The following is a 13,745-nucleotide window of genomic DNA, read 5'->3' as shown; positions in this document are numbered from 1 at the left end:
TCTTAAATACTAGGGGTGATCAGAAAGTAATGACAGTCGGACTCGTAGCTGAGAGACTATAAGTGTTGGGGGGGGAGCAAGGGGCAGCAAGTGTTGTCTGTTGTTACATGTTTGAGCTTGTCGCTGTTTGTCTAGCTTACATTTTATCGTTGCGCTGTGCGATTGCGTCATTGTTGGTTTGCCTCTCTAACCGGAAACATGGATTTTTTGAAAGAAGGCTGCAGATTCTACACCTTCACAAGGTGGAAACTCGGGAAAAAAGCAACGGAGATCAGAGAGGAATTGTTGCAAGTTTTTCCCGAGTCTACTCCATCACTGGAAACTGTTTCCCGCTGGATTCGAGCTTTCGCAGCCGGAAAATTGCAGCTAGAAGATGATCATCGTCCTGGCCGCCCTCGGACATCCGTAACCGAAGCAACGACTGTCCGTGCGCGGGCCATCATTGACGAAGATCCAACTGTTACTCTTCGATTCTTACCCTTGGAGCTCGGTGTCAGTTATGGGAGCGCACATGACATCGTGCATGAACACTTAGGGCTGAGGAAGAAGTGTGCTCGATGGATACCTCATTTGCTTACGGAAGAGCAGAAGAGCGAACGGGTGCGGATTTGTCGTCTATGGCTGGCTGAATTCGAGCCAAATGGTCCGAAACGGTTCTCAGATGTAGCTACCGGAGATGAGTGTTGGATTTCTTTCTTCACCACCAGAGACAAGCAGTCTAACATGGTGTGGTTGAGTGATGAAGAACCTCGACCTCAGATTCTGAAGGAAGGATTTCGCAGCAGGAAGCGCCTTTTCACCATCTTCTTCAATTCACAAGGACCAATGTGTGTGGATGTAATGCCTCAACAGTGTACTATCACAGCCCAGTACTACACTGATCACGTCCTTCCTCGAGTCCTGGAATATCAGGCCAAGACTGCACCAACCCGTCGCCGATCGCGCCTTTTGCTGCACCATGTCAATGCTGCCCCCCACAAAGCTCGCCTCACTGTGCAGTTCCTGGAGCAGCAGGGGATCACACTTCTCCCCCACCCACCCTACTCGCCTGACCTTGCTCCCTGTGATTTTTGGTTGTTTCCAAAGATTAAGGGTGCGATCGCAGGGAAGCTGTTTCATCGCATCCAAGATCTGGCGCGAGCAGTCAATTCAGAGCTACGAGGTATATCGGCTTCTGAGTACCGTGAGTGCTTCATGAAGTGGCGAAAGAGGATGGAACGTTGCATAGAGGCAGGAGGGGAGTACTTTGAAGGAATGTAGGCCACTATTTGGATTTACCTCTGTACCGTGAAAATATATGGTATCACTGTCATTACTTTTTGATCACCCCTCGTACCTGTATCAAGTCCCCTCTGAGTCTTCGCTTTTTTTAAGGAAAACAGTTTTATATGTTTTAGTTGATTTTCGTATGATTTATTTTTTATATTTGGAATCAGTTTTCTAGCTCTTCTTTGTACTTTTTCCAATCTGTCAATGTCTATAATGAGATTTGGTGACCATATTGAAACAGCATATTCCAAATGTGGACGAACTAACGATTTATATGGCTTGTTAATGAGAAATGAACTTTTGAAGTCAAAAGATCGCACAATCAGTCCTAAAGTCTCATTTGCTTTCTCAGAGGCTGGAACACACTGCTTAGATGAGTTGAGATCGTTACTGATAATTACCCCTAGGTCCTTCTCATCCACTTTTGTTAACGAATTTCCAAATAAGTTGTAATCGTACTTACTGTTATTTTTACCTATGTGCATAACCTTGCATTTACTTATGTCAAATTTCATAAGCCACTTTTCAGACCATTGCTGTAATTTATCTAAATCTTCTTGTATATCTAATTGATTTAAGTGATAATTTGCCATTCCGCAGAATCTTGTATAATCAGCAAATTTGGAGACAATAGATTTTAGTCCGTGGTCTATATCATTTATATATACTATGAATAGAAGTGGCCCAAGAACGGAACCCTGAGGAACTCCATTCCTAACATTTTTCCATCTTGAAGTTTTTCCATTTAAAACAACTCTCTGTTTTCGACTAGTCCAACTTAATAGGCTGCCACTTCGTGCGAAGCTAATTTAGTAAGTGGTCTTTCGTGGGGGACGGTATCAAAAGCTTTTGCAAAATCTAAATATATTTAAATCTATATTGTTTCTTTTGTCATAACTCGAGATGACTGTGTTGTAGAATTCGAGTAAATTAGTCACGCAAAAACGTTTCCGTCTGAATCCATGCTGGCTATCATTTATCAAACAGTTACTTTCTAAATGATGTTCGATAGCACATCTGATGATAGTTTCCATCATTTTTCCTACGATTGAAGTCAAGCTTATAGGCCTGTAGTTATTTGGTTTCTTTTTGTCACCTTTTTTGAATATGGGAGTGACGTTAGCTAGCTTCCATTCTCTTGGAATCTTGTCTGTATTCTTATGTAGTCGAATTATAGCGGTACCTTTCGCATAAATCTTTTCTGAAACCCTTACGATCTGTTCGTTTGTACCCTGCTTGCGTAGCGAGTTTAGTATTGCTATATGTTCTACCTAGACAAAGGCCTTCTCGTAATCTACAAAAGCTAAACAGAGAGGTATGTTGCATTCTGTCGTTTCTCGATTAGTTGGTTCATTCCCTGCATATGGTCTAGAGTCGAATATCCGCTCCTAAACCTGCCTGTTCTCTCGGTTAGTTTCCATCTAAAACTTGACTTAGTCTATTTGTAAGAATCTTGGAGAATACTTTATATATATTTGATAGAAAGTTAATCGGTCGATATTTACAAAGATCCTTCTGGTCTCCTTTTTTATGAAGCAAAATCACTATATCATTGCACCACGATTCAGGAACGCTTTCTTGACGTAAGCATTGGGTGTTCAACAGATCTATTGATATACCATCTTCCCCAGGTGCTTTTCCTCGTTTCATATTTTTAGAGCAAATTCTACGTCTTCCTTTGCAATCTCTGGTACACTACTAACGTCTACAGGTGAGTTTATTGAATCAGTTACGGTCTTCAACGTATAAAGCTCTTGGTAAAATTCTTCTACTCTTTTTACCATTCTGTCTCTGCATTTAATGGTCTCTTCATTTCTATCTCTCAAACATATCATTTACAGTCTTCCTAAAGCATGTCTGCGCTCGGTCCCTCTAATACTTTTACCCTTCCGAATAATTTTCTCTATTTCATCCATGTTTCTCTTTTTTTTTTTTTTATCTCTGCCTTTTGTTGATAAGCTTGTTTAGTTCTACTCTTTCTATTTCGTCTCTCCAGCTTTTAATCTGTATGGTCCTTCTTTTAATCACTGATCATTTGCAGGTTTGGAATATTTATTTTCTCTATTATTTTTGTACTTCCTACTTTCTCTTCCGATTCCCTGATGAGTTTCACTAAATTCAAATTCATATCTTTCACGGTGTTTTCGTTAGTTCTTAGAGGTTCGAATTTATTTGTAATTTCTAACTAAAATTCTTTCTTATTATCCTTAACCTTTGCAAGGCTTATTTTCTTTCCTAAAACTAGTTTATTTCTCTCGGCTCTGACATTTAATTTAGCTGTGCAACCTACCATTCTATGGTCACTACCTATGTTGATTTTATTTATGACCGTAACATTGCTAACGCTCTTGCTCTCATCTCCTAATATGAAGTCTATTTCGTTCTTTGTTGTTCCATTTGGACTTCTCCAGGTCCATTTACGACCTACACGCTTTTGGAAGAAAGTGTTCATTATCCTCATGTTGTAGTTCTCTGCAAAATTGACTAACATCTCGCCTCTGTCATTTCTTTCACCTACTCCAAACTTCCCAATGCGCAACTCATTGCCCATCTTTTTCCCCACTTTAGCATTAAAGTCGCCTAGTACCAACATGCATTTACCTTTTTCTTGGTCCATTACCTGACTTACAACATTATAGAAGGACTCAATTTCATCGTTTGAACTCTGTGAAGTTGGTGCATAAACCTGATCTATTTTTAGAGTGTACCTTTTACACAGCCTAATCGCAATCCAAGCTACCCTTCTGATAGGCTACTGAACTTGACTACATTACCAGCAAGCTCTCGGTTTATCAAGAATCCTACTCCACTAGATCTTTCTTTGTGCTTACCTCTATGGTAGAACAGGTAGCGACTATCTTGTAATTGTATCAGCTTTTCTTCCGCTCTTCGGACTTCGCTCAGTCCTACCCTGTCCCACTTGATGTTGTCTAGTTCTTCTATTAAACTCTCCAGCCTGTGGTCTTCTGAGAGAGTTCTTACGCTGTAAGTTTAGATCTTCATTTTTTCATACTGTTTAATGTCCAAGGCTTGGATCTGCTTGGACAGTGCTTACTCACATTCGGTAGCACACTGCCCATAAGCATACGAGGCAATGCGGTTGGACCTTTAGGAGACTATGATCCAACAGGAACGCTTTTTTTTTTTTTTTTTTACTCTTCATGTTTGCTATGAAGGGGGTTTTGGCAGTAATCTCACCTCCGTGCCAAGTGGTTTCCGGTAAAATATTTCTCTGGTGTCACCTTCTTCATTATATTCGGTGAAGCCCTATGTATCTATAGGGTGCCCAGTGGTCCACGCCGTCATTATGGATGTACCCCATATATCTATGGGGAACTTCCCTGTTCGCCATCAGGGACGTGCCAGTCAGCAGTGGGTCCTGTGATTGTGTGTGAGCTGCTCTTTGTCTGATCTTTCTTACAAAACCTGTTCGATATGGGTGACCCTGCAGAAATTTCCTCTCTATCAACACAGCTTTTGTAATCATTCAGATTCTCAAGCCTATCCACCACGTCAAGGTGTCAACTCTCGGATAGGAAGTTGAAGATAAATGTGTGTAAAAGTAAGGTGATGAGATGTACAAGGAGAGAGCAAATTGGATGTGAGTATTAAGGGAGAGAGACTGGAGGAAGTGGATGTTTTTAGATATTTGGGAACGAATGTGGCGGGCAAAAGAGGAACGGAGGTGGAAGCGGAACGTAGATTGAGAGAAGCAAGTAAATGGCTTGGGGATTAAAAAGTTGAATGAGAAATAGACATTTGGAAATAGATGCAAAGAAAGGAGCTTGCATGAAGCGGTGATTGTGCCGATAGCACTCTATGGGGCAGAAACATTGAACATAAACGAGGAAGAGTTTAAATGTGTTTGAAATGAAATGGCTGAAAAGTATGATAGGGGTTATTAGACTGGAGAGAGTAAGAAACGAGTAGGGGAGGAGGGGAGCGGGGATGGAAAAGGAGTTGGGAGGTGGGGTTGATAAAAGAGTATTGGGATGGTTTGGACACATGGAAAGTATAAGTGAAGAAATATTGGTAAAAAAGGTGTGGAAAGCAGAGATGGAAGGAAGGAATATGAGAAGGCGACCTAGGATGAAATGGATGAATGGGTTAAAGGGGGCATTGGGAAAGAGGGGAATGTATATTGAGGAGGGAAGAGTAAAGACAGAAGATAGGGGTGAGTGGAGAATGGTTGTGTACAGATGATGCTGTGATGCATAGAAGGGAGTGGGTGGGGGATGGGGGTGAGGGAATATTTCTGAATTATATTTTGACGCAGCCCGAAGCCCGTAGGGATTTCTCCCCCTTCTTCTTCTTCTTCTTCTTCTTCTTCTTCTTCTTCTTCTTCTTCTTCTTCTTCTTCTTCTTCTTCTTCTTCTTCTTCTTCTTCTTCTTCTTCTTCTTCTTCTTCTTCTTCTCTCTCTTTTATGAGAAGACTGGAGGAGTGCCTGTATAGTTCCGCTTTACAAAGGAAAGGGGGACAAGTGTGAGTGTAGTAGTTACAGAGGGATCAGCTTGTTGAGTGTAGTTGGGGAAGCTTATGGGAGGGTCTAGAGTGAGAGGATTAGGAGAGGAACAGAGGGAGTAACTGGTGAGGAACAGTGTGGTTTTAGGACAGGTAGGGGATGTGTAGATCATATTTTTGTGGTAAGACAGATATGTGAGAAAGCTATAGGAAAAGGTAAGGATGTTTTTTGGGTTTTTATGGATCTGGAAAAGGCTTACGACAGGATAGACAGGAAGGCACTGTGGGAGGTACTGCAGATATATGGGATAGGAGGAAAGCTGTTAAGAGCAGTCAAGAGTTTTTATGAGAGTAGTAGAGCTTGCGTTAGGATTAGAAATGGAGAGTGAATGGTTTGAGGTAAAGGTGGGACTTCGTCAGGGGTGTGTTATGTCGCCCTGGCTGTTCAATCTTTCCATGGTTGGGGTGGTGCGAGAGGTGAATGCAAGGGTAGTGGGTCAGGGGTTGGAGATGATTAAAGAAAATGGAGAAAAGTGGGAGGTGAGCCAGCTGTTGTTTGCCGATGACACTGCGCTTGTAGCAGGATCAGAGGAGGGTTTGAGGACGTTAGTGACAGAGTTTGAGAAGGTGTGTGAAAGAAGGAAGCTGAAGATAAATGTGGGCAAAAGTAAGGTGATGAGATGTACAAGGGGAGAGAGTGACAGCAGGCTGGAAGTGAGCATTAAGGGTGAGAAACTGGAGGAAGTGGATAGTTTTAGATACTTGGGTGCAAATGTGACAGGAAAGGGAGGAGTGGGGGTGGAGGTAGAATGTAGATTGAGAGAAGCGAGTAAATGCCTTGGTGGATTAAAAAGTGTAATGAGAAATAGACATCTGGGAATGGATGCTAAGAGGAGGTCATATGAAGGAGTAATTGTGCCAACAGCAATGTACGAGCAGAAACATGGAACATGAGAGAGGAAGAGAGAAGGAGTTTGAATGTGTTTGAGATGAAATGTCTGAGAAGTATGATAGGGGTTACTAGGCTAGATATAGTGAGAAATGAGGAGGTGAGGAGGAGAACAGGGTTGGAAAAGGAGCTGGGAGATAGGGTTGATGAAAGAATATTAGGATGGTTTGGACACATGGAAAGAATGAGTGAAGAAAGATTAGTAAAAGAAGTGTGGAAGGCAGAGGTGGAAGGAGTGAATATGAGGGGGCGTCCTAGGATGAGATGGATGGCTGGGGTGAAAGGGGCTTTACAAAAGAGAGGAATGTCTGTAGAGGAAGGACGGGAGAGGACAGAAGATAGGGGTGAATGGAGAAGGGTTGTGTATAGATGAGGCTGTGATGCATGAGGGGGAGTGGGTGGGGGATGGGGGGTGAAGAAGTATGTATGAGAAAAAAATGACGCAGCCCGAAGGGATTTCTCCCTGTCTTCTCCTTTTGTGCATGGTGGAACGGAGAGGGGGGGGTCGCCATTTTATGAAGCGGCCTTGCTGTGGATGTGCTGTGTCTTGCGACACTGCTTGTGACCCAGGGCAGTGGACAGGATGCAGGGATGACCCGTCATCCAGGAGTTGCCAAGATAGGAGGGAGGGAAGAGGGTGGAGGGGAGTGGAATATATGGGAAATGAAATGGGTGGGAGTGATTTCTATGCCTTTTCCTTTTTTGTTACCCCCCGTGTAAGGGGAAAGCCTTTGGTATATGCATGTATGTATGTATGAGGGGACGGAGAGGGGGGTCGCCAATTATATGAAGCGGCCTTGCTGTGGATGTGCTGTGTCTTGCTGCATTGCTTCTGACACAGGGCAGTGAGCGAGATGTAGGGATTGTCCATTATCCAGGAGGAGCTAAGAAAAGAGGGAGGGAGAGGGTGGTGAATGGGAGTGGAGTATGTGGGGATGTAATGGGGGCGAGTGGATTTATGCCGTTGAATTTAGCTACTTCCCTTGTAAGGGGGAAAAAAGCCCTTGGTAAATGTATGTATGTATGTATTACCGTAAAGTTTTAAACTTTATTTCGCCAGTGCATATTGTTTATATTTATACTGATAAGACCAACGCAATCTTGAATTTCGCGCTCTACTAAGAAAAAATAAAATGTGTCTATTTTTTCTTTTTTTATATATAATAAGCTAAAGTATTGAAGTTATTCTGTATCCAAAATAAAATTTGTTGTACATGCAGAGAATTGCACATAATTGCAGGACGTTGCACGTTTTATGTTCTATGTTCAAACACTTATGAATTCTCACTATCAGTGGGAAGGTTCTTATTGCTAGGATCGAGAAGGTAGACGGAAGTATTGAAAACTTGATTATGGAAGAGACGAAGACCTCGATAAAGGAGGCTGTTGTACCAGGTAAATATAATATATTGATTGATCTTGTAAATGACACACATACTTACAATCATCAATGTTTAGGCAAGGTAGGAACGTGCTCCCTGGTAGTTGCAGTGAATCTTAAGTAGAAAGGAAGGAATATGTGAAGCAAAATGACAAAAGCCATATCATAACTATTGTTTATTTGTGAGATTCTTTATATTGAAAGGTAATATCGTAGTTGTGTCTTATAATCTAGTCTGCTTGGCGGTGTAAGAGGAAGTGCTGTACGCCCTATATTTTTCACGTAATGACTGTTGTGACAGTTTCTGCAAACCATTACACTATTTAGTGTGGTTGTTCTGTGTCGTGGCAAGAATATCAACGGGGTTTTTGTTTTTGGGTAGCCGAGGGAAGCATCCCCGTGTGGCAGCATACTTTTCTTCCCGATTATATTTGTAGTCACGTAGCCAGCCTTCGTACCTTATACACATGTTAGTATTTACATATTTGTTTTTATGTTTGGAATCCAGTTTACAACCAAAGTCACCCTCATGATAGTCAAACTCCTCAGATTCCTTGAGATGTAAGTTATAAACATTATCTAAATCCCAAACCTGTGTTATTTATTTATTTATTTGTATTTTCATTTTGTTTTAGATATTTTTTCTTTTTGTAAGATCATGTTTTGCAAGATAGTACAATATATCTAGCTACATTATGCCAGTTATTTTGGGAACTTTAATTATGAATGGTAAATTAGTTTCACCTTTTTATTTTTTATCTATAGAGATAATTATCCATAACAAAATTTTCAATTAAAATAATTGGGAACAAATAATAATGGTCATATTTAATTTTCAAATTAACGTTGACATGTCACTTACTGGAAATCATACTATCCATGTTCTTTACAGGTGATGATGTTTAACATGTATCAGACCTATGCTAACCTAAGATACACATTGTGAGGAAGGACTTAGGTTAACCCATAATACACCTTATTGTCAAGGTTAATTGGGGTACTCTGTTATAGTTTTCTGATCTGTAAGGGGTTGGAGTGGATTGATGACAAATTTGTGGTTAGACAAGTTATGTTCCATAATTTTTTTTTTTTTTTTTTTAAATGAAATAGCACTATTGCCATTATGTTTTTATTTTTTTTCTATTTAATAACTATAAAAAAGGGGTTTCATGAGGAGAACATGAAAGAAAAGACAAGGTGACTGGTTATTGGGAAGAAATAGACACCATTATTTCTATGAGAAAATAATTTTTTTTAATCTATAGTAATTGTAAAGCCATGTCACTGGTTGAAAGTAGAAAGATGAGGCAGGCTGTTAACTCCAAATATGAAAATGAAAAAAATATAGATATATTATATATATATATATATAAGAAATACAGCTGAAGTTGACAGAGATCTTTGGCATAGTCTGGAGACTGTCAACCCCGAGGATCTGCACCTCTTGATAGAGGTGTAAATATTTAAGGGTTTTGAAAACGAGTAGCTTGGTTGTCTGTCCTGTAGGACCAAGGAGGTACCTGTCTTTGGTCTCCTAACCTAACCTTAACATAATCCATGAAATAGTGCTTGGCCATTTCTCTGACAAAATCTGAACTGTTTGGAGTCAGGTAGTAAGTAGATTATATGATAGTACTGTTTGAAATGCAGGGTAGTGACCCGAATATGGGCATGATAGCACATTTCTAGTCTTGGAAGTTATTTCACTTTTGAGTTAATTTCTGTGAGAGTATCATGAAGTATAGAATTTAGTAGTGTGTAGTGTAGTGCTTGTTTTATGATGATAATTATTAAATTATAGTATGTAGGAAAAGAGTTATACTCATGCAGTACCAGCCCTTATTCTCTAGTTGTCATATATTTTGAAATATGTATAGTTCTACCTCGGACTTCATGAGTTTCTAGGCTGTTTCAGGGGTATGAAGTAAAAAAAGAAAGAAAATCTTTCCCCAACTCATGGAGCAGTTGGTACAACACAGAAGTAAACACTATCACCAGAACAAAAGTTTGTCATCACTGACACTTCTCCAAAACAAATTTCAAATCCACAAAACCAGAAAATGGGAGAATCACCAAAAGGATGTACAAGAAAAGATTAGACACAGAAGCTGTCTTAATCATCAAAGATGCAGAAAATGCCTCTTAAAAATGTAGAAGTACCAGGCAGGCTGTTGAATTACCACCAAAAATATTTGAGTCCTGTAGCAATAAAAAAATCATCCTGACAAATTTTTTGATAGGCCCTGATGCTGTAATAGTATCTCAATGATTTGGAAAAAATACACATAGTCCCTGTCCTAAATCCAGCCAATCTACTGGAAAACCCAGCATCATTCATACCAGTCTCCCATATGCTATGCTGTGCCATATCAAAAGTTATGGAAAGATTGATCTATGAGAGTCTTAGAAAAATCCTAGCACACACACCTCACAAAAAAAGAAAAAAATTAAAAATTGGCCATCTCACCAACACTTCAACTACAAACCTCACCCAACAAATGATATAAGGCTTCAGCAAGAAAGTGCTACTTGACAACTAGTAATGGTGGTAATAGACTTCTTTTAGTTTAGTCAATGTATAGATCCTGTCAACTCAAGTTGTAGAAACTGGTATACAAAATGAAATACAAAAATAGTTTACAAATTTATGGCTAGCAAAGGATACAGTGCCACAGAACAACCATTAACCAGGAAACAAAATATAATACAATGGAGTTTCCTCATCCCCAAGGAGCAATGATATTACCAGTGCTGTTTAACTTGTTCATAAGTGATTTCCTCACATCTCGCCCAGTGCATAACATGAAGCTCGTAGCTATGTGGATGGCCATTATTAGCTTAACAAGCAGCTACTATATGGCAGTCACAAGGACAAATCTACCTTATCAAGCCAATGTAAAACTATGATAGAGATGAAAGTAAATGTCTGCTTCCTTATAGAAATCATCAGAAGTGTTGTTTACCCCAGACTATTAAAAAACATGTTAGATTAAATGGTGAACCTCTCCCACTGGACAAAAACTCTAAAAAATTTTGGACCTCGCAACATAAATTTGTAATTTCACTTTGGTGTAAAAACAAATCAAAGGGTACATAAAACCAACACATTTGTGGTTGCCAAAAGTTGTAGACAGCTTTTATGAGATGGGGCAAGGAATATTATGTTAAATTGATTGTTTTTACATGTCCACAAACTCCTCAATTGCACGTGTTTTTTTCTTTTTCCAGTAATAAACATTGATGGCAGTGCAGGAGAGAGTAACATGAACTCGCCTGTAACACCAAGGGCAGGTAAATATATTGTTTTATGTTTATGTATAGTAAATTAATGTGGGTAACATATTGTATTTGGTCTTGAGGCATTACAAATTTCATGCATGAAAATTATATATTGGTAGACTTTTCTTTGTAGATGATTTTTTATGAATTTGATGGGTAGCATATTGATTTGTTTATGCTTCTCCAACAACTGGATGTAGAACTAATGTTATTTGGATTTCCCAAGATTGGGAAAATTTGCAACAAAATGCAATAATTTTTTTCCTTTGTTGATCTTATTGCAGTGACCACTAAGCTGACTCTGACACACTTAAGCATCTTGAGTGACAGTGTTAGTCTCCAGAGTTGGGCGAGTTACCGCCAGACAGGTATTGCCTTACCGAAAAATCTGGGGTACATTTCCGTCAATGCGTTACCAGTTTTAATTCCCTTAGAGCAGTCTGCATTATTGTGTATGTGTATATACGCATATGCAGTGTGTATATGCAGATTTTTCAGTAACGCACTACCTGTTCAGTGGTAACGCGCCCAGCTTTGTTAGTCTCATGTAATTTTCCTGATCCTCTATTCGTAAATAAAGTTTCATCTAAAGCATCATAAACTCTTACACTTTTTTTCCCAGTGTTTAAGAGTTGTTGATGAGCCCCATTTATGGGTAGGAGTTACCGCAGGGATGGAGTTGTTATATAATCAGTTTTAATGTAGCCATGACCAATATATTTATCCAGTATTTCTGTCAAATCCCATATCAAAAGATTAGAGACATTGACTATTGACACTTGAGGATGCAAGCTTGCCTTTTGCATAATAAAGCAGAGCAATCCTTTGTTTCACAAATAGAAAATTACAAATGTTACAGAAATTGCGCAAGCCATTTATGAGATATTTATTTGTATACATTTAAAGATTATTGATTATGATAAATGGAATATAAAATTACACAAGTATACATTTATATACCAAAAGTATCCTCTTCAAAAGGGGATGGCTGAGTCTAGTATACACCCACCCTGCACCCATCCCACACCCATCCATTGCTCCTCTCATTTTAGCTTCTCATGTATGAAGGGTTGTTCATGTCCTCCACCCACTGTTCAGGTTAGAGGCAATGGAGCAAGCTACAGCACCTCCACAGTAGGGTTAAAAAATCACAACTGGTATTCCCCACTGCTACACAGCCACTCCCACTTTCCTGCCCCCACTATCTACTCAAGAAATATACAGAGCAGACAATAATAAATTCCTTTAGACCACTCAATTTCTTCATCCATGTATAAACACTCACTATTCCTATCTCTTACCCTCTCACTTTCCTGCTCAACAGACATTCCTTTTGTGTCCAATGCCCTTTTCACACTACATCATTCTTGCTTTTCCCTGGGTTCCTTCTCTCCACCTCAGCCTCCCACACTTTTTTTTTTCCCTAGTCTTTCTTTATTCATTCTTTCCCTATGTCTAGACCATCCAAGCACTCTTGATCAGCCCTTTCTGCCAGCTCTCTTTCTATCCCTGTCTGCCACATCTCGGCAGTTCTCACTCTGTCCATCCTCATAAGCTCTACCATATTTATACACTTTAATCATCATCATCTATTGAGAGTATATACCAGGTGCTACATTGCTTCTTACCCACACTGTCACAGTCCCCATGGTCTCTCTAAGCAAGCTCCTGAACAATTTGCTCCAGCAGTGAGTTCTGTGGACATCCCCATGTTCTATTCCATTGAGGGCTGTCTTTTGTAAATACTTAATCTTGAACATATTTAGGATCTTCCTTTCTGCCTCCTTCATATTCTAAGTCTGCTCTATACAGTTTGCATTTATTCCCAAATACCTGTTTATCATAAAACTTCATCCCCTCCAGATATTTACTTGCTTCTGCACTGAAATTCACCACAACCCCACCTCCTCCATTCCCTGTAACTTATGATCCTAAATACTTAAAGCTCTCCATTTTCTCTACTTGCAATATTACTTGATTGAACATGGTATACATTTATTTCCAAAATTGTTACTTTTCATGTAATATCTGCATCTCATAAAAATAACCATATCAAATAATTTCATCTAATTATCAAAGTTTATGGTTGGGGTCTTTGGTAAGATACACATAAATGTCTCATGGGCAGAGTACAGTACATTGAATTTAGATAATTAATTGTCTGTTTGAGTTTTAGAGGGATTAAATTTTTGAGTGTAGTTGGAAAGCCATATGGGAGTGTGTTGAGAGAAACAGAGGGAGTGATTAGTGAGGAAGAATGTAGGTTTAGGAAAGTTAAGAGGGTGCATGAATCAGATTTTTGAGACGGCAGGTTTACAAGAAATTTTTGGCAAAAGGTAATTTAAGTTTTTATGGATTTAGTAAAGGTTTATGACAGGGTAGACAGGAAGGCTTTGTGGGAGGTT

General features: G+C 39.5%; 2 protein-coding genes across 12 annotated transcripts in view; one reads left to right on the top strand and one right to left on the bottom strand.

Moving 5' to 3' along the window:
• LOC143025532 (phospholipid phosphatase 1-like) overlaps nt 1-13,745 on the bottom strand; it is a 282,504-nt gene that overhangs the window by 39,584 nt on the left and 229,175 nt on the right. The gene's annotated exons all lie outside the window — the stretch shown is intronic.
• Orp8 (Oxysterol-binding protein-related protein 8) overlaps nt 7,954-13,745 on the top strand; it is a 79,505-nt gene continuing 73,713 nt past the window's right edge. For 4 of the 11 annotated variants that reach the window (XM_076185343.1, XM_076185341.1, XM_076185340.1 and 1 more), the window contains exons 1-2: nt 7,954-8,075; nt 11,290-11,352. In XM_076185343.1, coding sequence (XP_076041458.1) covers nt 8,033-8,075; nt 11,290-11,352 — 106 coding nt within the window. In that variant the 5' untranslated portion in view covers nt 7,954-8,032. Of the gene's footprint in view, nt 8,076-8,905; nt 9,049-11,289; nt 11,353-13,745 lie in introns of those variants that run through there. The other 7 variants (XM_076185346.1, XM_076185349.1, XM_076185344.1 and 4 more) reach the window with 3 other exon arrangements.

This window comes from Oratosquilla oratoria, chromosome 5 (genome assembly GCF_046742065.1).
Source record: "Oratosquilla oratoria isolate Oo_2021 chromosome 5, ASM4674206v1, whole genome shotgun sequence".
In the NCBI taxonomy this organism is placed as follows: domain Eukaryota; kingdom Metazoa; phylum Arthropoda; class Malacostraca; order Stomatopoda; family Squillidae; genus Oratosquilla; species Oratosquilla oratoria.
The sequence above is the reverse complement of the archived record's forward strand: the minus strand, read 5'-3'. Positions and strand labels throughout refer to the sequence as shown.